Source organism: Ornithorhynchus anatinus, chromosome 10 (genome assembly GCF_004115215.2).
Source record: "Ornithorhynchus anatinus isolate Pmale09 chromosome 10, mOrnAna1.pri.v4, whole genome shotgun sequence".
Taxonomy (NCBI): Eukaryota; Metazoa; Chordata; class Mammalia; order Monotremata; family Ornithorhynchidae; genus Ornithorhynchus; species Ornithorhynchus anatinus.
The window spans coordinates 1,199,411-1,224,696 of NC_041737.1; the positions used below are offsets into that span (position 1 = coordinate 1,199,411).

At 51.1% G+C, this 25,286-nt stretch overlaps 1 protein-coding gene across 1 annotated transcript in view; it reads right to left on the minus strand.

The window, feature by feature from the left end:
- Nucleotides 1–25,286, minus strand: part of IGFBP7 (insulin like growth factor binding protein 7) — a 42,632-nt gene that overhangs the window by 291 nt on the left and 17,055 nt on the right. The window contains exons 2-4 of the mRNA XM_029074256.2: nucleotides 6,307–6,416; nucleotides 1,652–1,768; nucleotides 936–1,062 (exon numbers count right to left, since the gene is read on the minus strand). Of these exons, the coding sequence (XP_028930089.1) occupies nucleotides 936–1,062; nucleotides 1,652–1,768; nucleotides 6,307–6,416 (354 nt within the window). The remainder of the gene's footprint in view (nucleotides 1–935; nucleotides 1,063–1,651; nucleotides 1,769–6,306; nucleotides 6,417–25,286) is intronic.

Here is a 25,286-nt window from a genome sequence, read left to right on the forward strand (position 1 = left end):
AGGCCTTTCTCAACCAATCAGTCAGCGGTATTTGAGCGCTATGTGCAGAGCACTGTAGTAAGAGTATAACAGGGACACGATTCTTGCCTACAAGGAGCGTACGGTCTAGATAGTACATGGCTTCGCTATTGCCACGGACTTGGCTGCGTCGGCCAAACGGAAGTCTCCCCCCAACCAATGAGTCAATCGTATTTATTGAGCGCTTACTGTATGTAAAGCACTGTACTTACCGCTTGGGAGAATGCAATATAACAGACACCTTCCCTGCCCACATTAAACTTACAGTCTTAGAGATCAAACTAGTGTTTGTGACAAGCCAAGGAGGAGAGCCGCTCTTTCTCTCTCAGAGGGCTGTGCAGAACTTGTCACACAATGTCAGGGGAAGTTATTGCACACTGTCACCATCCGGGACTGCTCCCACCCTCGGGGTTTGGATGCTCACGCACTGTGTGTCTGGAGGTGAAGGGAAAATTCCCACAGTGCTGCATGAGAAAAGTTTGCAGGTAAACCCTACTCCTACAGGAAGCAGAGCTGGGGGCACCCCTACCCCTGCTAGTGGCCCAAACTAAACGTTCTCATGTTTGTTCAAAGTGAATTTAACCCACACCTTGCCCTGACCCGAGGGAAGGAGAGAGCAGAGGTTTGTGGGAAAAGAAAATAAGGAGTAGCCTTAGCCTACCTCTCCCCTGTGCACACAGCCAGTGCTCAATAACTACTATTGGTCGATGAGTTTAGAAATCCTGGACTAAGGGGTTGACAGTGTCGAGTCATGACTGCCACTGTGACGCTGGCTTGCCAGAGGTATTTTTAGCAAGTTCGCTGGGGTGCGTGTCCAGAACACCCATTCGTGTCTGTTCCTGCATCCCCGGCCCCCTCTACATAGGGAACTGCAAGTCTGTGTCGCAGTAGCAGCGACACCCATCCGCCAGTCTTACCTTTCTTCACTGGCAGTTCTTGCAAGCTATTGACCACGGTGATTTTGGCGGCCGCAGCTGCCTGGCCTTGAGAGTTGGATGCGTGGCACTCGTACTCTCCCTCGTCCTCCTTGTTCAGTGGCGAGATCTGAGAAAGGAGCAGCTCAGTCACCTGAGGGCTCAGCCTGGCCCTCCCAGCCCTCCCTCCTGGGTTGGGGGATGAGGGGATTTGAGAAAGAATCAGGAGGAAACGTTTGTGAAGCCTGACTGCCCTGGGCTCGTCTGTGGTGCGGGCAGGGCTGCCTGACTGGCCAGAGAGGATGGAGGCTCTTTTAGCCCCCCACCTCCCCGAGCTCCACCCCAAGCAAGGGCAAGGGGAAACGATTGCTGTGGTGAGAGCCCCTGCCCTGGTCCTTAAGCATTTGGGACAAGGGCTCAATTAAGATTTCTGCCAGTTATTACCCCCTTAGAGTGTCCCTCCACACCTGTGAACGATCTTTACCATCATCCACATTCTCTGCCCACTGCTTCCCGGCCTCAAGCCTCAGGTCCGGCTGGGATTATGCCTCCAGCCCTTGGGAGGGAGGAAGAGAGCACATCCGGGCTTGCTTCTGGCTCGCTTCCAAGCGGACGGCCAAACCCCCGCCCCTCCCTGACTGCCCGCTGGATCTGTGAAGGGTGGTCTGCCCGGGCTCCCCTCCCCCAGTGCCGCGGATGCACGGGACCCCAGGACTCACCAGCACCCAGCCAGTGACCTCATGCTTCTCTGGACCACCCCGTGTCTGGATGGCTAGGTTGTCCCGGTCCCCGGGCAGGAGCTCTGTCCTCTGGACCCCAAACTGGCCTCTCTTCACCTGTGAGACAAAAGGTTAGCATCACCAGGGTCGGCTGTTGTAGGGGCTCAGCTTTAGTCGGGGAGACGTGAGCAGGCACATGCACAGCACAAATGTACCCTCAGATGCACACACAGTAAACAACCAATTTTGCCAAGAGTGACAGGCCGAGACTGGCCCAAGGCAGAGGGGCCAGCAGTGAGGGGCTCCTCTTCATATCCTCGGGGATGACTCCCTCACACTTCCTGCTAGCCCGGGGTCCCTGAGGCGAAGCAAAGCATACCAAAGGGGACTTCCCACTCCAACATGTGCTGACCTCCACTTCCCCCCCGACACAGACACTACAGAAGACAGTTGCGGGGTCAGGGGGTGGCAAGGCTAGGGTCGCCTTAGAGATATCCACCGAGACAGAGTCTGGCCTGTCATTCCCCTCAGGATGAATGTGGATTACTAACTACCCTGAGGGAACATAGTCACCTCTTCCCCCTTCGATAATTGACTTAAATGCCAGTTTCCCCCGACAGACTGTAAAGCTACCTGAGGGCAAAGAACAAATGGGTGTAAAGTCAATCAGTGGTAAAGAGCACTGTACTAAGCACTTGGGAGAGTAGGATACAACAGACTAGGTAAACATGTTCCCTACCCACAAGGAGCTTACAGTCTGGTTACAATCAATAAATGCTATTGCTGCTATTACTATTTTGGTTCCTCACATACTTAGAACAGTCTTCCCATAAAATTCCTGTCTTCTCCAAGACATTGATCAAGCCACTCCAGCTTTCCCTTCCCTATGCTAACCAACCTCAACTCCTTTAGCTTTTACTTGTAAATATTTTTCTCTCTCTCCCCTGTTACAAGTGGATCTCCTTATGGGTAAGGTATACATCTTGTGCTTCTTTTGAACTTTCCTAAAGGGGATGTGCCCAAAGGTGCTCAGTTAAATGCCATTATTACTTCTACAACTCAAAAGACCTACTAGTTCCCAGCCCTTCACTCTTGCTACAGTTTTCTGCACCGGTTCCAGTTTCTCCATACCCTTCTTAAAATGCTAAGCTCATTTCTGAACCCAGACCTCCAGCTTCAGGATGACATCTGCTCCTCCCAGTCGGATTCCTGTCGGTGGGAACGTTTACCTTCCAATCCTCGGGGACTTTCTGGGGGGTCCACAGAGCTTTCAAAAACAACAGCCGGTGGCCTTGTAATAACATCCGTCCATGCCTGAAATCCCCTGGGCCGCCAGCATTAAACTCGGCCTTCAGAATCCCCTCTGACTGTTTCTCCCAATCTGGTCATCCATTTTCTAACCTTCAGTCCTATAAGCCTCGCTTAGTCAGCTAGCAGGGGAGAAAGGATGCAAAGGTTGGGGGTGAGGGGTGGCACTTTTGATCTTTTTCATAAACCAAAGTGAAAAACTCATTCAAAGTCTCTGTCTCTGTCACCTGTGTCCTACTTTCTCTTTGTGTCTGGCAGAGGTCTGTCCCTCCCACAGGCCTAATATAATTAAGATTTTTTTGGTGACATTTTATGCTTTGGATTAAATAGCTTCTTTCCAACTTCTGTAATCTTTTTTTGCATATTATGCTAACAGCCCACAAATCTACCATTTTGCATCTCTTCTTGCCCCTAGGACATCACCACATAGATGTCAAACTCAACATGTTTGAAGCTCAACTTAACATTTTCCCCCATCCCCACCCCCAGCAAATTCAATCCTTCTCTTTACTTTCCCATCTCTCCTGATGACAGCAACATCCTCCCTGTCTCGCAAGTTTGCAACCTCGGTGTCATCCTCCAAATCTCCCAGTCTTTCAACTCTCTGACTTCAGCCCATTGTCAAATCCTGTGGATTTTTCCTACAAAACATTTCCTGCCCCCACCCCTTCCCCTCGACCTAGACTGCCACCTCCCTGGTTCAAGCTCTCATATCACAGTCAAACTAGGACTCTAACATCCTCCCCACTGGCTTCTCAGTCTCCTGCCTCTCCCCGCTTCAGTCCATCCTCCACTATCAATCCAACAGTAGTATTTAGTGGGCACCTACTCTGCAGAGAATTGTACTTAATCTCTTGGGAAAGTACAGTACAGCATGTTTGTTGTTGCCCAGATCATCTTTCTGAAATTTTGATTAGCTGTCTTCCCTCCCCTCTCCTCCAAAACCTTCTGCAGTCCTCAATTTAAATACTGGCTCCTTCACGTGCTTCCCTTGGTTTGTTCTCTGCACTCTTCCCAATCTAATTTAACTCTGCTACTCATTGGTTTCCCTGTCTCAGTCAATCATCAACCATAACTACTGAGAGCTTACTGTGTGCAGAGCACTCTACTAAACGTTTGGGAGAGTACAATATAACAGAGTTAGTAGACATGTTCCCTGCCCACAACGAGCTTACAGTTTAGATGAAAATGTCAGTCCCCCTGCTCCTAATAACAACTGTAGTATTTGTTAAGCGCTTACTATGTGATGGGCACTGTACTAAGCACTGGGGTGGAGCCAAGCAAATCAGGTTGGACACAGTCCTGTCCCATGTGGGGCTCACAGTCTCAATCCCCATTTTACAGATGAGGTAAATGAGGCACAGAGAAGTTAAGTGACTTGCTCAAAGTCACACAGCAGACAAGTGGCAGAGGCAGGATTAGAATCCATGACCTCCTGACTCCCAGGCCTGTGCACTATCCACTATACCATGCTGCTCATGCTGTCCCACCTGCCTCCTGCCTGGAACACCATTTCTCCCTGCACCTTCATATCCACCAGACCACAGCTCTCCCCTTTAAAACCCTCTTGAAATCCCCTCTTCCTGGAAGCCTTCCCTGCTTCATTCTCATTACATAACCATTCTCATTACAACCTGCTAAGTTGTATCAAGTCCATAGACGTCCCCCCAAGGAACATATACATTTCTACCATCCTCAGCACTCTACTCAATTGCACATTGCTTATTTATTCTGATTTCCTCAGCTAAACCATCCTGGCCCAGTCTCTACTCCCTCTCCGAGACTCGCTCTTCCTTGTGTGCAGTCGGTTCTCTGGGGTCCTCCCAGGTGCCCGCGGGACCTCTGACCAATGCTTTGGGCATTTTTCCTCTTCTGATCCACAGTCCTCGAGGGGTATTCCCACATCTCGTTTGAAAGGCCTGGAACGCCCCTGGGGGGGCAACTGGCCTGGGAACCGGCATCAGCCTCGCCCTCCTACCTGCTTCCAGCTGCCATCTCAGGGTAAGGGGCAGTGGCATTCTCCTTGGGGCCAAGAGCTAAATTTGGGACCACTCTAATTTAATCATCGTATTATTTAAGCATTTCCGATGTGCCAGTAAATACCATGGATTGATTATCAAGCACCGTGCTAAACCCTGGGGTATATAAAAGCTAATCAGATTGTACACAGTCCTTGTACCACATGAGGCTCAAGGTCTAAGAGGGATTGGAAGGCAAGTAGTAATAATAATAGTAATAATTATGGTACTTCTTAAACGCTTACTATGTGCCAAGCACTATTCTAAGTGCTGGGGTAGATTCAAGGTAATCAGGTTGGACACAGTCCCTTGTCCCACAGAGGGCTCACAGTCTTAATCCCCATTTTACAGATGAGGTAACTGAGGCCCAGAGAAGTGAAGTGACTTGCCCAAGGTCACACGGCATTATCCCCATTTCACAGATGAGGAAATGGAGGGTGAGAGAAGTTAAGGGGCTTTACCCGAGGTCTCACAGCAGGCCAGGGATGGAGCTCTGATTAGAACCCAGGTCTCCTGGCTCCCAGCCTGTGCTCCTTCCACCAGGCCAAGCTGGTTGATCGTTTCCAGTGGTGTCAGAGCCAGTTGCAAATCCTGCCCGGTCCCAGGGGGCAGCCTGCTGAGCCCAAATGCTACCAGTTAGCCCCGGATGGATTGCCCAAGCAAACTCTGCTCCGATCCTTCTGGCACCCGGGATCTGGGAGGCAGTTACCCGCAGCGGGGAAGGAGAGAAGAGACACCGCGAGGAGCATCTAGCAAAGGCCAGGCAGGACAGGCCCCAACAACTGCAACTATTTTAGCCCCTAAAACCACATGCAGCGGTGCCTAGTGGAGAAAGAGAGCACAGGGATGGGAGGCGGCAGATCTGCCTGGGTTCTAGTCTCGGGCATATCGCTGAACTTCTCTAGGCCTCAGTTTTCTCACCTGTAGAATGGGAATTAATAAATCCCTGGGGCAGGACAGGACCAGACCCGGCTCACCGCAAGCCCGGGCCCATCTCTGGGCAGCAGCATGGCGTAGTGGATAGAGCACAGGCCTGGGAGTCAGAAGCTCATGAGTTCTGAGCCCGGCTCCACCACTTGACTGCTGTGTGACCTTGGGGAAGTCAATTTACTTCTCTGGGCCTCAGTTACTTCAACTGTAAAATGGGGATTGAGACTGTGAACCCCATGTGGGACAGGGTCTGTGTCCAACCTGATTTGCTTGTATCCATCCCAGCGCTTAGTACAGTGCCTGGCACGTAGTAAGCACCTAACAGATACCACAATTAATTAAATACCACAGGGAAAGCCACCCTCGGGGCCGGCGAAGTACCCAGCCTTCTGGCCCGACCTTGTTCCAGATGAGCACCGGCGTTGGGATTCCGATGACCTCACAGCTCAGGTAGACCTGGGCCCCGGTGACATTCCAGATGTCCTTAGGTGGGGTCACAATGGAGGCACCTGCAAGCACACACACAATACGTGTCTCCCAAGTGAATGGTTTCAAGCCAGATGGGGCCGGGGTTGCTGTGGAGCCCGGGAAGCCCACCCCTCCCGAGTCCATGCCCCTTAGCCAGTGACGACGATGATGAAGATGTGGGACCCTGAAGATCACTTCCACTGGCCCCCCACACAGGAAAGGAAGGAGAAAGTCAGGAGAGTCCCCCTGAAATGTAAACACAACCAATCAAGAAGAATCGGGGACGAAACGGAGGGGCCAGGTACAGGGAAGGAGAATCTCAATCACCTTGAGGTGAGGGGAAGTGAGCTGAGGACCTGGGAGAGCAGGACACGGGGAGGGCTTGTATCGTGGACCCTGGACAGACATCGGGCACCGGGTGGAATCGGAGAGGATCTGAGGAGTTTTGGAGTCCAGTGGCCAACACTCTGGAGGAGTGAGGCTCCTGCCCCTGAGGGGGAGAAGAACGTGAGCCCCAAGGTGAGCCCCAAGATGCCTACAGGGAAGGACAAAGGCTCCTGAAGGAGGAAGTAGTAGATACAGGAAAAGTTGGTTTAAACTGGTTTTGCTTTTTTTTGTTACCTGGTTAAGAATATGTTAAATACTGTGGTGGTCCCAGATCTTGGTGTCTGCCTGTGGTAGGGGGTGGGGGAGAAACTCTGTGGACCAGGAAAACGTGACCTAGGGAGCCGGGGACCCGAATGCTTTGCCCACGGCTTCCTGCACCAGTCCCAGAGTGAGGTTGATTGGCTAGTTCCCAGTGAGTTTTATACCTCTGAGGAGACACCTGGGCTTCAGCCATAGAGTAGTGGGAGCAAGAGGGGTTCAGGGACTTGGGAGGCAGTGAGTGGGAACTCCCACAAACTGTGATAGAAGAATGAGAAATATAGAGGCCCAGCGGAGGCTGACCAGGGTCTCCGGACACCGCTGAAGTGACTCCGGAAGCTCTTTCGGCTGGGTTTTAGTGCTGAAGACCCCGACGACCATGACAACGTCATCCTCCCCTCTCTGCCGCAGGTTGCCTGGGAGGCCTGAGCCCCACGGTCAGAACAGGGGCAGGAGAAGGAGCAAGCGGTGACGGGTCAGTGAGCTCACAGCTGCACCGGAAACCAAGTGGAACGAATAAGACTTGGAGCTTGAGGCCAGGCCGGGAGAGGAGAGTAAAGTGGGAGTAAAGTGCTCTGCACACCTTAAGTGCTTAATAAATACGACTGAACGAATGAGCAGGGACAGAGCCCTGGGCCTGGGGCCTGAGCTACAAGACTCAAGTGGCCCATTTGGTTTCCGGTACAGCTGTGAGCTCGTTGACCTGTCGCCACCTCCTGCCCCCATTCTGACTGTACTAAGCGCTTGGGAAAGTACAATACAGCAGTAAAGAGTGGTGACAGTCCCTGACCACAGTGAGCTCACAGTCTGGAAGGTTTGCTTCCTTTATTCATTATCCCCGCCTCAGCCACATAGCACTTACGTACATATACGTTATTTGTTGATATCAACGTCTGTCTCCCCCTCTAACCTGTAAGCCTGTGGGCAGGGAAGGTGTCTGTTATATTGCTAGACTGTACTCCCTCCTGCGTTTAGTACGGTGCTCTGCACACGGCGAGCGCTCAATAAATACCATCGATTGATTGCCCCCCTGTCGGAGGTGGTGTACTTTCCCAAGAGCTTAGTACAGTGCTCTGCACACAGTGAGCGCTCAATAAATACGACTGAATGAACGAACGAGTGAATGAATGAATCTGCACTGACCTCAAACCCCGGAGGACAGGAGCACCGCCTCTCCACCCAGGGAGGGAGGGGAGGAGAAGGAGAACGGACAGAAGGAGAGAAAGAGAGCCAGAGACACAGAGCGACGGAGAGGGAGAGGGAGAGCACGTTAGACGAAGGGGGAAAACGAAAGAGATTGAGGGGGAGAGGAAGAGGCGGGAGGAAGGTTTCTTCTGCCTTGGGGCATGGAAAGTTCGCTGGCGTAATCCGCATGTAAAGGAACAAGGAGTTCTCTCTTTCATAAGAGCTATTTCCAGTTTCTGCTGCGCGTTCTTGAAAGAGAGAGGAGACGGCCAAAGTGCAGATGGATTTCTCTCGAGATAGTCTCCTGACCCCTGGGGTCTTCCTGGCTTTTCCCTTTAACAGTAGAAGAAGGCCCAGCTCCGGGAAGCGCATCTGGCCTGGAAGGCCGGGGGCCCGAGGGGGAAGGGGATCCTGGAGGTCGGGGGGTGGGACGGGGGACGGACCTCACTCTGGGCATTCCAAGTTTGGGAAAAGCGTTTTGTTTGTGTATTTTCCTGGCTCTGGCTCAGCCACTTCCTCCTAGGGATGTGCTGGGAAGTGGGAGATGAGTCACGGTCAGCCCCGGTCCCGTCCCCAGTGCCGCCGTCTAGGCAGGACCCAGTTGTTGGAGTCTGGAGCGACTCCGCTTCGCGCTTCTGTGCCCGTCCAGCCCATCCGGACGGGGACGTTCTCCTTGCGGCTCTGGCTCTCTCACCTCGCTCACCCTCCTGGCTGGACCTCCCTCCCCCCCACCTTCACACCCGACACACCGACCTGCTCCCCATCTTCAGAGCCCTGACAAAACCACGCCTCCTCCAGGAAGCCTTCCCTGACTAATCTTCCCACCCTATTCTCCCTCCCTCCTGCACCGGACTCCTCAACCCCTAAAGCACTTAAGTATTCACCCCAACCCCTGATAACAACAACACTAATTACGGTATTTGTTAAGCACTTACATGTTCCAATTGTACATCTGAAGAAATACTACTACTACTACTAACGGTATTTAAGTAATTAGTATGCACCAAGCACTGTACTAAGCAGTAGTTACAAGCTAACCAGGTCGGACACTGTCCCTGTCCCTAGTGGGGCTCACAGTTTAAGCAGGAAGGAGAACAGGCATCGAATCCCCATTTTACAGATGAGGAGAACCGAGGCCAGGACACTGAGGATACTGAGATGGACCTACTGCTGAATGAAGAGCTGAAATTGGGAAACCTAATACCAGGAGGGCAGAGGAAGCCTTTTAAGAATATGATAAAACAAAGCCTCAGACCGTGCTGTGTCCCAGCTGAAAACTGGGAGCCAATCGACAGGGATAGACCAGTCTGAGACACTGCTAACAAGAAAGGAATAGCTCTCTTCAAGCAAAAGCTTTGTACAAAACAAGTGACAACAACAACAATAATAATAATGGTTTTTGTTAAGTGTTTACTATGTGCCAAGCACTGTCCTAGCTATGGGGTACATACAAGATAATCAGGTCCTACATGGGGCTCACATTCTAAGTATGAGGGAGCAGATGAGAGAACTGAGACCCAGAAAAGTTAAAGCGACTTGGCCAAGGCCACACAGCAGACAAGTGGCGGAGCAGGGATTAGAACGCAGGACCTATGATCCCCAGGCCTGTGCTCATTCCACTATGCCATGTTGCTCCCCCTGGCTCTGCCACTTGTCTGCTGTGGCCTTGGGTGAACCATTTAACTTCTCTCAATTTCTCTGTTTCCACCTCTGTAAAATGGCTATTCAACATCTGTTCTCTCCCTCTCACTTAAGACTCTGAGCCCCACGTGGGATAGGGACCCGGTATAATCTATCTTCTATCTGCCCCAGTGTTTAGTACAGTGCATGGTACACAGTAAGTGCTTAACAAATCCCACTATTATAATCATCAACAATCAATCGATATTTATTAAACACTGTGTGCAGAGCACTGTACTAAACACTTGGAGAGTACAATACAGAGAAGACATGCTTTCTACCCACAAGAAACTCACAGGCTAGAGGGGGAGGAGGACATTAATATTAAAAAATTACAGATACATACTAAAGTGTTGTGGGGGAGTAAAGGGTGATGAAAGGGTACAGGTCAAAGTGCACAGGCAACACAGAAGGGAAAGGGAGTTGGGGAAAAAAGGGCTTAATCAGAGAAGGCCTCTTCGAGGAGATGTAACCTTAATAAGGCTTTGAAGATAAGGAGAGTGGTGGTCTTTCCCATATGAGGGGGGAGGGAGTTCCGGACCAGTGGGAGGACACGGAAGAAGGGTCAGCAGAGAGATAGAAGAGATCGAGATACAGTGAATAGGTTGATTTTACAGGAGTGAAGTGTGCAGGTTGGGATGTAGTAGGAAATCAGCAAGGTAAGGTAAGAGGATTGAGCTGATTGAGTGCTTTAAAGCCAATGGTAAAGGGTTTCTATCTGATATGGAGGTGGATGGGCAACCACTGGAGGTTCCTGAGAAGTGGGGAGATGTGGACATTCTTATATCGGGTGGAGGTGGGAGGGGAAGAATCACGCCTCTAGAGCAGCGGCAGGCAGGATGAGAAAGGGCAGAAACAGAGACAGGGGTCTGGGACTGGGGGTGGGCCACTTGTATAACACTTGTTTAAACTATGGGGTGTTCTAATAAACCTCAAATGAAGGCTACACAAAACAACTTTTTACTGTGTTTAATTATTCGTTATGGGGATATGCTCCCTACTCTTCCTCCCTCTTGGACTGTGTGCCCAGTTTAGGCCAGGGAGTGTATCTGATCTAACTATCCTGCATCTACTCCAGCGTTTAGCACATAGTTCAGGCTTAACAATACTATAATTATCATTGTCTTGTGTCTCCCGCAGAGCTCAGCACTTACAGAGCATTTAAATATCATAATGATTACTACAACAGAAAGTTACTGTAGAGGCTCGGCTAGCATGAAAATTGACACAGAGTTATGGTATGCCCAAATTGTAAACTCCTTGAGCGCAGGGATCATGACTACTTACTCTATTGCATTCTCTGAAGTGGTTAGTCCAATGCATCCAGTAAGTGCTCAGTAAATACCATCGACGGATTGATTATGGCAGAGGCTTAGCTGGACTTTACCCAGTAATGTTTGTCAGCAATCCATCTTTCTATTCTATTTTTCTGGTTGACTGAAATAATTTGAGGTCTGACTTTTCCACTGGACTGTAAGTTTCTTGAGAGCAGGGAATGTCTTGTCTCTACTGCACGCTCCCTAGCGCTCAGTCCAGTGGCCTGCACACAACAGGCATCGTTTAGTCCATATAGTCTTGTTTGATCAACTGATCCGAAGAATCCAAGAGACACAAAATGCCACCAAAATCCAACTCACAATGCTCACTTCCTACCCAAACCAGCGCACGTCACTCACTCACTTTCCAACTTCAGCGGCAAAAGCTGGGCTCCCTCGGGATCCCTCTGTGCCCGTGCCAGGGAGGGCCAGGTGGTCAAGGATGAGATGCCACGAGGCAGGCTGGAGTTCTCGGCAACAATTCCCACCGGGACGGTCAAACCCGATAACGATTTCGGGGGAAAATGCCAAACAAAAACCCCAGATGGGAGAATAATGGCAGGAAAGCATTAGGGTCATGAGGGGGAAGGTGGCCGAGCCAGGAGAAGCTTCCTGAAATGACCCAAGGGGAAATGTCAATTAGGGGGACCAACAAGCCTTCTGCCCGAGGCAATCCCTTTGGAAAGTCCTGGAGGCAGATGGCGGAAGGAAGCAGTGATTAGGGTGTGGGGGACGGTCAGGGGAGGCTAGGGGTGTGGGCGGGGCCGCCGAGCCACCAAGTGTGGCCAACTGTCACACGGATGTACCTGGCTATTGTACACGGACCAGTGGGTTGTTGCCCAAAGTCCAGCAAGCTATAGCATTACAGGCTACCTTAGATACACCAGGCTGTTGTCCAGGGCCCAGCCCACTGCTGCACGAGGCCTGGCTGTCTTTGCACAGGGCCCAGTTGTTTTTGCATGGGGCCTGGTCATTTTTACACGGGCCCCAGCTGGCCGTTGCAGTGTCTGGTTGCTTTTGCACAAGCTGCTCATTTTATCTACCAGGGAACGTTGTTTCTCACACAAAAATAGACTTTTGCTAAGCGGAACCAGGCTACGTTTGTTTTCTTGGAAGTGGCTTTATAATGAGGAGAGTCGGAAGAAAGTATCTGATAGTGGGTCTGCTGAGAGACAAAGCCTCGAAGCTGTGTGCTCTGGGGGAAGGAGGCTCACTCTGAAGGGGTCCTGCCCCTGGGCCCCTTCGTGGGAGTTGGGGGAGAGAGAATACCCACCAGATTTACACGCAGAATAAACCCCCAGAAATACCCAGTGCCAGGAGAAAGTGGGGAGCCTGGGTATTGATGGATCAATCAACCAATCAATCCATGGTGTTTATTGAGCACTTACTGTGTGCAGATTGTAAGCTCTCCTCTAGACCGTAAGTTCACTGTGGGCAGGGAACATGTCTACCAACTCTCTCCCAAGCTCTTGTTACTCTCCCAAGCTCTTGGTAAGTGCTCAATAAATACCATTGATAATAGTAATAATAATAATGTTGGTATTTGTTAAGCGCTTACTATGTGCAGAGCACTGTTCTAAGCGCTGGGGTAGGTACAGGGTAATCAGGTTGTCCCACATGAGGCTCACTACACTCTTAATCCCCATTTTACAGATGAGGGAACTGAGGCCCAGAGAAGTGAAGTGACTTGCCCATAGTCACACAGCTGACAAGTGGCAGAGCTGGGATTCGAACCCATGACCTCTGACTCCCAAGCCCGGGCTCTTTCCACTGAGCTACGCTGCTTGATGATGATGATGATGCACGGCAAAGTTCTAAGCGCTTGGGAGAGCACAGTACAACAGAGTTAGTAAACTCATTCCTGCCTACGATGAGTTTACAGTCCGGATGGGGAGACATACATTAATATAAATAAATTAATTACAGATAAGTCCATAAGTGCTGTGGGGCTGAGGGTGGAGTGAACATGAAATGACCAAAAGGGATCGATCCACTTCAGTGGTACACCCACTGGGAGATTTTACCCCTGGCCTTTTCTTCTCTCAGCGTGGCTCAGTGGAAAGAGCCCGGGCTTGGGAGTCATGAGTTCGAATCCCGGCTCTGCCACTTGTCAGCTGTGTGACTGTGGGCAAGTCACTTCACTTCTCTGGGCCTCAGTTACCTCATCTGTAAAATGGGGATGAAGACTGTGAGCCTCATGTGGGACAACCTGATTACCCTGTATATCCCAGCGCTTAGAACAGTGCTCTGCACATAGTAAGCGCTTAATAAATACCAACATTATTCTCTCCCCTTGCCCACCCAGGACCCAGAAAGAGTTGATTTGGTCAGCGGGAAGGATGGGAGGGTCAAGGGCACAGACACAAGGGTCAGTGGTGGTGTTGGCGGATGAGCTTCGGTCTAGTCCCGAAGGTTTCAAGCCTGGGAACTTCTGCAAATAACGGACAGTCGCTCTAGTGAGTTCATGGATCAATCGATGGTAATTTATCGAGTGTTTACTGCGTGCAGAGCATTGTACTAAGCGCTTGGGAGAGTACAGTACAACAGAGTTGGCAGACACGTTCCCCACCCACAAGGAGCTTAAAGTGGAGAATCATGCTAATATCTTGCATGAGTCGTCGCTTCTTCCTGTCAGTAATATTCATTGGTGTCCGTCTCCCTGCTAGACTGTCGTCAGGCCCTTGAAGGCAGCGATTGTTTCTACTCTCTTGAACTCTCCCAAGCGCTTAGTGCTCTGCACTCAGTAGACTGTCCTCTTCCTGAAGGCAGGGGTCGTGTCTATTAACTCTATCACACACTTCCAAGTGTTAAGTTTAGAGCTCTGCACAGAGTACGTGCTCAGTAAATACTATTGATTGACAAGCAGCCAAGATCGGACGATCCTCAGTGGCCCAAATCGAGAGAGTCTCATCTTGATTGGCTGAAATGTGTCAGACTGAGGTCCTGTGAGCGGGACACTTTCCACCATGAGGCTGTGCTCTTCATGAGCCCCTCTCCTGGCCTGGAAGCCTGAAGTGGGTATGCGGGGAGGGGAGGCACCTCAGCTAGTCTGGACTCTGCGGCGGGGGGTGGGGGGCAGGGGGTGGGGGGCGGGGGGTGGGGGCGGGCTCTTTACCAGCTGAGCTGAGCTAGCTGATCTGCAGCTGGTGCCAGATCTGATGGGAGGGGACCTGGCCCCTCTTGGAAAATGATTCTTGTCCCATGAAGACAAAGCCCATCTGCCCAGACTATAAAGAGTTAGAGTCGCCGATTCAATTTTTAGAAACTGCCTCTCTCCAGAACTCATTATTTCAAACCCCAACATTCTGGTCACTGTGCACAGCTCTGATATGATCGTGTCTTGTAAACACGAGAGCTGGAATCCAAGCCATTAAAAACAAAGAGAACACTAAAAGGAAAATGGAGTTGGGTGGTCCAGAACAAACTCAACCCCTCGGCAAGCCCTTGCTGATCCCAGGAACCCTAAAAATCTTTCCTCATGAAGCCAAGGGACCCTTAAAACTGTCTTTCGCCTTCCCTGGGCATCCTCAAAAGGACTTTCAAAACCACTCTTCACTTCCCCTGAGCACGCTCAAAACTACTCCTCCCCTCCGAGCCCTCAAAACTGCCCCTCTCCTATCCCGGGGACCTTCAATACTCCTCTTTCCCAGACAGAAGATCCTTTAGACTGCTTTCCATTAACTCTGGTAATAATAATGATGGTATTTGTTAAGTGCTTACTATGTGCCAAGCGCTGTTCTAAGCGCTGGGGTAGATACAAGGTAATCAGGTTGTCCCATGTGGGCTCACAGACTTAATCCCTATTTTACAGATGAGGTAACAGACACAGAGAGGTTAAGTGACTTGCCCAACATCACACAGCTGGCAAGTGGCGGAGCCGGGATTAGAACACGCGACCTCTGACTCCCAAGCCCATGCTCTTTCCACTGAACCACGCTGCTTCTCTTGGTACTCTCCAAACTGCCTCTTGCCTAATCCCAGGTCTCTCAAAATCACCCCTCATCCACCCCTCGGACCCTCAAACACATCCCGGACTCAAGTGTGCCAGCTGGTAGGTTTCAAGATTAGAAAGCTGCCAGGTTTTTGCTTCATGCCCGACTGAAAAGCTCCCGGCTCCTTCTCAGATCAGGATGAGCTGACTTGAAGCAGCGTGGCTCAGTGGAAAGAACCCGGGCTTGGGAGCCAGAGGTCGTGGGTTCGAATCCCGGCTCTGCCACTTGCCAGCTGTGTGACTGTGGGCAAATCACTTAACTTCTCTGTGCCTCAGTGACCTCATCTGTAAAATGGGGATTAACCGTGAGCCTCACGTGGGACAACCTGATTACCCTGTATCTCCCCCAGTGCTTAGAACAGTGTTCTGCACATAGTAAACGCTTAACAAATAACAACATTATTATTACTGAATGCAGTCAACCCGTCATCGATGAGGAAGAGGGTAAATTGATTTTGGGAAACGGCTGCATTTGTTCCAAGAAATGACCACCGAAAGCCAAAATCAGCTAACACAGAGATGAAAATATGATTGAGGAGGTTATGGAGATGCCTTCCATCATTTGTTTTGCAAGAAATATAAGGAGAACTGCCAGTATTGTCCTCTCCCAAGCCCTTAGTACAGTGCCCCCAACACGGCAAGCACTCAATATAAACATCGATTGATTCCCAGGCACCAAGAGAGTGACAAGTGCTCCTCTCCACCCAGCACGTCCTGTCTCAGTTACAGACTAAATCAGCCCTCATCAACATGCAGACATACCTAATTCAAGTGGAAAGGATCCATTTTCACTGGGGACTCTAGGGGTTTACTGAGAAGTAACGAGGCTTAGTGGAAAGAGCATAGCTTGGGAGTCAGAGGTCGTGGGTTCTAATTCCGGCTCTGCCACGTCAGCTGTGTGACTTTGGGCAATTCACTTAACTTCTCTGTGCCTCAGTTACCTCATCTATAAAACGGAGATTAAGACTGTGAGTGCCACGTGGGACAACCTGATTACCTTGTATCTACCCCAGGGCTTAGAACAGTGTTTGGCACACAGTAAGCGCTTAACGAATACCATCATAATTTTCATTAGTAGCAAGAGTAGTAGTACAGTGTCTGGCACATAGTAAGCGCTTAACAACTACCATAAAAAAAGAAAGAAAAAAGATGGAGCGTCCCAGCATGAAGCATGGAGGGAGTTCAGTCAAGGTACCAAGACGTCAGGCTGAAGCCCCAGCATGGAGGGGTTGTTTCTAGCACTGGTGGCTCGCACAAAGAAGCATTTAACAAATACCACTAAAAAAAATCCCAACTCATGCTTTCTAGTCCTGCCCGGCATATAATAATGTTGGCATTTGTTAGGCGTTTACTATGTGCAGAGCACTGTTCTAAGTGTTGGGGTAGATCCAGGGTATCCCCATCAGGGCCTGGACCATGAGCGAGGAAGTGCGCAGGCGTGCCCGCAACAAACGGTCAAGTGCACAGACAGGTGCAGCGTACATTGGTGGGCAAAGTGATCACAGCACAGGGCCCACACTGGGACCAAGCACCACCACCCAGCCGGAGGTTGCCTTGGTAGCCGCGGCGGACTTGGTTCTAGACCGTAAACTCATTATGGGCAGGGAATGTGTCCGTTTATTGTTCTGTTGTATTCTCCCTAGCTTTTAGTACAGTGCTCTGCACACGATTGACGGACCGGTTGACTTGGTTGCCCACGATGGCCAACCGATGGCACAGTTCCTGAAGGCCCAGCCCCATACTGGGGAGGAGTGGAGCTGACCTGAGGGGCTTTTGGATGGATATTTGCTTTGGAAATAGGGTGGTGAAAAGACTTCTCCCCCCACACCCCAAAATGCCCTGAACCCCCCTCATCAATCATATTCACTGAGAGCTTACCATGTGCAGAGCACTGTACTAAGCACTTAAGAGAGTATGTGGTAACAATAAAGAGACACATTCCCTGCTCACAGCAAGTTTATAGTCTCTTACGAGCAGGAGGGTGTGGGACAGGGGAGGGCAGAGAGGGAGATGGGGGACAGAAGCTCAGCAGCCCCCTGCTCTCCCCACCAGGCTTGCTAAACAGACCAAGGTCACGCCTCCCACGCAGACGCCCCCGGAGGACTCCGCGAGTGCTCGGCTCTGCCGTTCACCATGCGGTCGTTCCCATCCACCTCCTAAGCGCAGACAGGCTGAGGCAGCGGGTGGCCCCAGGACAGGGCTAGCTTTCTCAGTCACTGGATGGATTCAGCTCTTACTCTAGGCCAACCGCTGTGCTGAGAGCTGGGGAGGATACAGACAAAACAGTTCAGGGCCTCCCTATCCCAAATGGGGCTCTTAGCCTCCGGGGGCGGGAGGGGGGGCGAGAGAGAGAGAGAGAGAGAGAGAGAGAGAGAGAGGGAGAGGGCAAGAGGCCACTCCCTGAATTCTTCCAGCCCTGGAATCTGAGGCCGGGCCTGCGGAGTCAGGACTCTGTGCAGGCTGCAGAGGGCCCTGGAAATCTCCCCGGCCCGCCCACGCAGAGACGGAACCGTCGGTCCGGGTGCCGGTATCCCAGATGGAAAAACAAAGGAAAAAAAACCCAAGAAGACAGCGGGGCTTGGACTTGGGACACAACAAGCACACTGTCTGCGAAAAGTAAAAAATCACATCAATACCGTCAGTCCAAGGAGCACCCCAGTGGATCGATCAATCAGTCAATCGACCCTATTTATTAAGCACTTACTGTGTGCAGAGCACCGTGCTAAGCGCTTAGGAAAGGCCAATAGAACAGAGTTGGTAGACACATTCCTTGCCCACATCGAGCTTACAGTTTAGAGGGGGATGCACAATGGGCTTGATTTTGGGAAAACACATCAAGGGAAGAGTCTGCACGAGACACCCCATCTAATGCTCACCTGTGAATTCTCTCCCAGCGCTTAGTACCAAGCTTGGCATCCAGTAAGTGCTTAATAAACCCCAATCCCGTGGGGATGGAGGAGGTGCCCTCTTGAGGTGGGGTTGGGGGGCGGCGGGGAGGGGCTACAATCAAACCTTATCTCGGTGGGTCCTGCCCCAATCAGTCAACTGTATTTATTGAGTGATTATTGTGTACCGAGCACTTGGAAGAGCACAATATAGCAGACACATTCCCTGCCCGCCACGACCTTACAGTCTAGAAGGCTCTTCAAGCAGTCATCGGTCAGCAGCAGTTAATCAATTGTGTTTACTGGACACTTACTATGTGCACAGAACTGTACTAAGTGCTAACAGCTTGCTGATTTGCTGCGCTGGCCTCCCCCCATCGCAGTCCCGGTGGACTGGACAGGCAAGAGCTGGCCGGAGGCCAGAGGAGCAGAGACTGCAGACTGCTCTTTCCGGACGGCTCCGCTCCCACGCCCTCCTGGCAGGGAGAAGTCCCCAAGGAAAAGCCTCAGCGGGGGCAGAGGAGGAGAGGGGCCGGCGGCTAGCTTTCTCTTTATTTCCCTTTCTGTCTCTCTCCTTCCCCTCCCCTGCCTCTCTCCTTCTCTCTTCCTGGGATCCCTGCCGCGGGTCCAGTGGACAGAGCCCAGCCCTTGGAATCCGCAGACCTGGGTTCCCATCCTGGCTCTGCCAAGAGCTGCATAGCGGGGACGGAGACCACGCATACACCTCACCACGTGCTGAGCCCCCGCCTGTCTCCTCGCCTGCTGCTCTCGGGCCCTGGCGGGAGCTCCACAAGCAGGGAGGAGACGGCCCGAGTGGCGCCGTGCCAACCACCAGGGCGAGAATCAAGTCCTCGTCGCAGGGCTTTGGCATATGTCTCAGGATCGGGACCCGCCTCTCTCCACACGACACTTGATCAGTAGCACCTGAGCGAGACTGAGGGGATGGTAGTTTGTTTTAACCTGACTGACCAAATAGTCATCTTACAGCCCGGACCCTAAAGGCAGACAGGCCTTCCAACCCATTCACTGGATCTGAAAAACTGAGACCTGATCAGTCATGACAGGCTGGGATGGGTGGGGGAGGGTCTTGAACACACTTCCACCCCCTCCTCCCCAACCCTTCCCACGGTTGACCCTCGGCCCTCCACAAGGAGAAGAGGGTTTGGGGTGGAGGGCCATGAGCTCTGAGGGTTTCTGGGATCATCGGGACACCTCTGTGTCCTGGGGAGGGAGCTTGTCCAAGGCTGTAGGGGGAAGAGGTGCTCTGCAGAGCTCTTGAAGTCACCCCCTCAGCCGGGAGGAGTCCCCCAATCCCAAGGTTCCCCCCTCAAGGTCTGAAGCAGCACGCACCCAACTTTTTCATAATTCTACACCACGAAATAGGTTCTGAGCACTCAAATTAGCTCATGCCAAGAGGCACGGACTTGTTGAGATCTGAAAAGCTCAGTCTCTGGGCAGCGATTATTCACCCCACCTCTCCCCTCCAGCCCGCCCCCACCAATCCCTCCTGGAGATGATGTCACCTCTTCACAATCTACTCCTCCCTAGAGGAGAGAAAGCCAAGAAAACCAGGGAAGATGCCACCCAACCCGAGGGGAAGGGAGGGAATGGAGGCAGCGAGCAGAGACCGAGGGTCCAGATAAGTCTGAGAAGGGCCGGTCACTCCACAACTGCAAGGTGAGAAAGTCGCAGATACACGGTAGTAGCCCCGGAGGAGACCAGAGCCGACAACCAAAGGCCCAGAAAGACTGGTCCCTTACAGCGGCAGCTTGCCGAGGAGGCAGAAACGGTGGCGACACGAGTTTTCCCAGAAAAACAAACTGTCACATGAGCTGATGAAAACCACACAGCCCTTCTCTGGACGGGGTGTAGACAGGAGCAGGAGGAGGAGAAGACCCTCCCAAGCAGTGTCCACCACCAGCACCAGGTGTCGTGCTTGCCTGGTTCTTCTGTTCAAGAGCACTACTAAGAGCTTGAGAGAGTACAACAGGCTTAGCAGAAATCTTTCTTGCCCACAGGAAGCTTACAATCTAGAGGGGGAGGCAGACATTAAAGTACATTATGGATATGTTCATAAGTGCTTGGGCCTGAAGACAAGGTGAATAAAGGGTACAGATCCAAGGGCAGAGGCGATGCATAAGGGAGAGGGAGTAGGGGAAATGAGGGCTTAGGAAAGGCCTCTTGGAGGAGATGTGATTTTTAAGGCTTTGAAGGTGGGAAAAGTCATGGTGCTCCATAAATATCATTGACTGATTGATTTGCCAGCCTCCCTTCAAACCCAATATCTCCCAGAAGTCCTCTGATATCAATCCTCTATGGCAGGTGGTTCTCGAGGCCAAGAGGGAGAAGGAGAAAGTCTGTGGGATGCCAAAGTCTTAAACCAGGGAGCAGCTTACCCCGGCTGGGGCCAGAGAGCCCAGTCAGCGGGACAGAAAGGGAAGATGCCAACGGTAGGGAATTCTCCTGGCCAGAATGGGGGGTGTGCCTTGGACCTGTTACCAAGACTGCAGGACAGCGAGCCCACATGTGGAAATGATCCATCATTTTCCTGCTGCATGATCAATCAATGGTACTTATTTAGTACTTTACTTCGCACAATAAATTCTGAGAGCACAATACAGTTGGTAAAAATGACCACTGCTCTGATAGTGTTTGTTAAGAGCTATTTGCCAAGCTCTGTATTAATGTTGCTACAAGATACAAGATAATCAGGTCAGACACAGTCCCCGCCTCACCTGGAGCTCACAGTCGGTGTAGGACTGAGAACAGCTATTGAATCCCATTTTTCAGAAAAGGAAGCTGAGACCTAGAGAAATTAAGAGGCTTGCCTTAGACCAAAAGCAGGCAGGTGGGGGTAGTCAGGATTAGAACCCAGGTCCTCTGTCTTCCAGGCCCATGGTCTTTTCACTAGGCCACACTGCTTCTCAAGTGACCTTGGGCAAATCACTTACCATCCCTGGGCCTCCGATTCCATGCCTGTAAAATGGGGGTTAAATACTTTTTCCCTCCTGCTTAGGCTGAGAGGCCAATGAGGGACTGGGAGTGGGACTGAGATGACTGCATTGAATCTTACATTGAACTGCAGTGAAGGGTTTGGCTCATAGTAAGTGCTTAACAAACATGGTGATTGTTACTTCTTCTTATTACTATTATGTCCACGCCCCCTCTCCACCCTCATCCCTTTCTCAGCTCTCTTCTGGAAACTGACAATTAGGTACTTCTTGACTCTGGACTACCCACAAATGGTTCTACTAGCAGCAGGCCCGGTCTTATCTTGTTTCTGGAATGAAGTCACTTCCTCATGCAAGGGTCATAGAGCGGCCCTCTCTGCCTTAAGACAGCTGGAAGCCCTTTGGGCCAAGGCCCGGTCTTGGCCCGGACGGGTTTACAGAGACCCGCTCGAATTCCGACTAAGGCCCACAGAGCTCGGGGAAGGGGGTGACATTTCCGAGGGAGCCCTCATGCCTCTCTAAAGTGTCCACGGACAGTCAGGCGGTTAGCGACTAGCCATCGGAAAGGCTGAACCTGTTCGCTCCGGGGGAGGGGAGCAACTTGCAGAAGTCAGCCCTGCTCAGAATCGCTCCACAGGACCCTGGGGTATACGGCCAGGCGAAGCTGCCAGACTCAGGGTCGAGAGGAGGATGGGGTGGGTGGAGAGAAGCATTTCCCGGTTCCCTCTCCCACTTAGCTGGCTCCTATCCATGTTTATTTTGAGAGGTTTAAGAAGAGAACAGCCACTTTACAATAAACCCGAAGACCTGGAGGGAGGATTAAACAATCCCCATTCCTCTGGGAATTCCCCAGTTCTCAGCAGCACCTTGATTCAGAGCTGGAGAATGTTCAAAGTCCTGTCTGCAGGACAGATTACTACTAAACTGCTTCTGTAACGACATTTCATCAAGGGAACCACAAACCTCAAGTTACTAAGCATTAGTGAACAACATCAGAAAAATAAATCCAAAGGCAACAATAACTAGGGCATTTATTCAGTTCTTACTATGTGCCAAGCACCAGATAATCAGATGAGACCCAGTCCCTTTCCTATCTAGGTCCCAGTGTAAAGAAGAAGGGACAGAAGGACCAAGCGCTGAAGACCACCGATTGATCCATTACAATCCTCTATACTCTAAGCTCCTTGTGGGCAGGGAATGTGTCTACCAACTCTGTTATATTGTACTCTCCCAAGAGTTTAGAACAGCACTCTGCACACAGGTGCTCAATAAATGATTGATTTATTGTATCCCCATTTTACAAAGGAGGAAACTGAAGCCCAGAGAGGCTAAATGACTTGGGTAAGGTCACACAGCAGGCCAGGGGCAGAGTTGAAATTAGAACTCGAGACTAGGCTCCTGCTCTTCCCAGTTTAAGGGATGGAAAATACAGTTCTGGATGGAGGCTGAAAGCATCTGGCAGGCGTAAAGAGTCAGCCAATCAATCATATTTGTTGAGCACTTACAGTGTGCAGAGCACTGTACTAAGAACTTCCAGGTCATTAATACATATGAAACCCAGTGGGGGGATTTACTTCAGTGCCCAGAGGCCCATTGAGCCAATAGAAGTGGGACCAGATGACCCCTCAAGCTCCCGATGGTCCACTGGGATAGTGGGGAGGTGGGACCAATCGGCTCCTCAAACTTCCACTGGCTCCCTGGGACCAGGGAAATGTCCCAGGGAACCAGGACCTGTGGAGGTTGTGTCAACTCCATGTGGCTCCCAGAAATGCCTTTACTTAGGAGAGCAGTGCAACTGGCAGACAGAGAGATGGACAGATAGGGCTTTCTTCTTCTGGGACTCTGCCTCCTGCACCCTCACCCCAGAATCCTCTCTCCCCACAGGCACCCACTCAATCGTATTTATTAAGCGTTTACTGTGTGCAGAGCAACCCCAACCAGTATAAAGATTTCAGAGCCGCCAACAGATTTGCAAGTTCCCCTCCACTTTGAGGGGCTAGTGAAAGTCATTTTCTGGAAAGAGGCTCCCCCACCGTGCATCTGGCCTGGCCTTTCTCAGGGGTCTGGACAGAAATAGATCTGAACTAGGATAGAACCGGTCCTCTTGGGACTCAATCACATGGCATCGATGACCAACCACGGATCAGAGAGCTTCAGCAGATCCCGAAACCCAGCCTGCCCCACTATGGACCCGGAGTTGGGAAAAGGCCTGGTGGTCTCTCTCTTCTAATGAGTCCGAAGGTCATGGGTTCTAATCCCGGCTCCACCACTTGTCTGCTGTGGGACCTTAGGCAAGTCACTCAACTTCTCTGGGTCTCAGTTACCTCTTCTGTAAAATGGGGATTGACACTGTGAGCCCCAGGTGGGACAAGGGACTGTGTCCAACCTGATTTGCTCATATCTACCCTACTGCTTAGTACAGTGCCTGACACATAGTAAGTGCTTAACAAATACCATCATTATTATTATTATTATTATTATTAGTAGTAGTAGCAGCAACAGCACAGCATTATTTGTTGAGGGCCTCCTTGGTGTGGTGCATTGAACTAAGTGCTTGGGAAGAGTAGAATAAAGAAGCGATCTGTTTCCTGTCCACAATGAGCTTACACTCTGATTAAAGTCTTCTACTTTTGATGAGAAAAAGAACACTACTGACAGACTGCCCTTCATCTATCCGCTACTATCAGCCAAGAATGTTCCTGGGCAAAGATAAACCACACTTAGGAGGCAGTGTGGTCTAGTGGAACGAGCACAGGCCTGGGTTCTAGTCCAGGCGGTGCCACTGACCTGCTGGGTGACCTTGGGCAAGTCACTTCAACTCTCTAGGCTGGTGTTTCCTCCTCTGTAAAATGGGGAGAAGATTTCTGTTCTCCCTCTTTTAAGACTATGTGAGTCTACCCTATATCTACCCCAGCACTGATCAGTGCTTGGCACAGAGTAAGCACTTAATACCATAGTGAATTCAATAGTCTTCCTCCCTCATCTTTCTCACTTCATAAATTTTTTGCTCCCTTAAGCGAGGTCTCAAACGATTTTACTGCTGGTTTGAGGGGGTATAGGTGATTCAATCCACTGAGTTGGCAAACAACCTTGGCAGAGCAGAGTTTTTTTTCTCTCTCTCGCCTTCTCTCTCCACCCCACCCTGCATCTGCAAATACCGCTTCAGGCCTACAAGACCTCTAGAGGATGCAAAAAGGACCATTTCAGTTTTCCAGCTCAACAGGCCTGAAACAAATAAGTCAGACTTTTACTTCTCTTCGTGTTAATAAGTAATCCAGTATCCCTTCTGCAGAATTTCTGGGAGGGAAGGGCACCCAGTCAAAAGATCTAAGGTAGAGAAGTCCCAAGTCCCATGGGATTGTTGGGATATGGATTTCGGAGCAAAGCTGTGGGAGAACAAAACTCCTGACCGTCGGCACTCAAACAGCTTTCTCCTGCTACTTATCCTCCTTCCTCTCCTACTGTAGCTCAGTCCACTCCCACTTCGCTCCACTCAAGCCAACCTATTTAATGAGCCTTGTTCTCTTCTTTCCTGCTACTGACTTCTTGCTCACACCCTCCTTTCTCCCTGTCGCTTCCCCCCCCCCCCCGCCTTTACATCCAGCAGACTGCTTCAAAGCAGGTAGGGGAAGCCAGATTCAGTGCATCTCGTCTCTCAGGGACACAGTCCACCCCTCTTCCTCCCCTTTGGTCAGCACAGGAAGCGGTATCAGGCCTGGCATCAGGCTCCCAACCCAGCTGCCCACGGTAGGGGTCCTCGGCCAGGGACCACCTCCTCACCACCAACCCCGCCAACATGGCCCTCTCCCCCTCCAGTTGGGCCTGTTGCTTGTCAAGGAAGCTTGCTGGGATATTAAAACTAATCTTCATCACAATGTTCCACGATTGTGCAAAGCGGAAGCTGATGTTTAGATTCTGCCTCTATTTCCTACTGGGCCTGTGTATCTTCCCCTCGGAAAGGAGACTGAGGGTGACCTGGCTGTTTAAATATTTATGAGAGGTTGCTCCGTTGGGGGCCTCCGGAGTCACGTTCTTTTTGAGGCCACATTCTCATCTAATGCTTGACCTCACTAAGTCACCTGGAAGAAATGAGCTCCAAGCTCTGGAAACAAAAGTCCCTCGGCGTGGGATGCCAGGAAAGAGCACAGGGTCATCTCTCTGCCAACCGGCAAAGGAGCAGAGGGTGGCACCTGCTACACCCTGAGACAGCCAGCTGGGACCCAGTCTGGACAAAATTCATTGGTGTATGGCCCGAGTG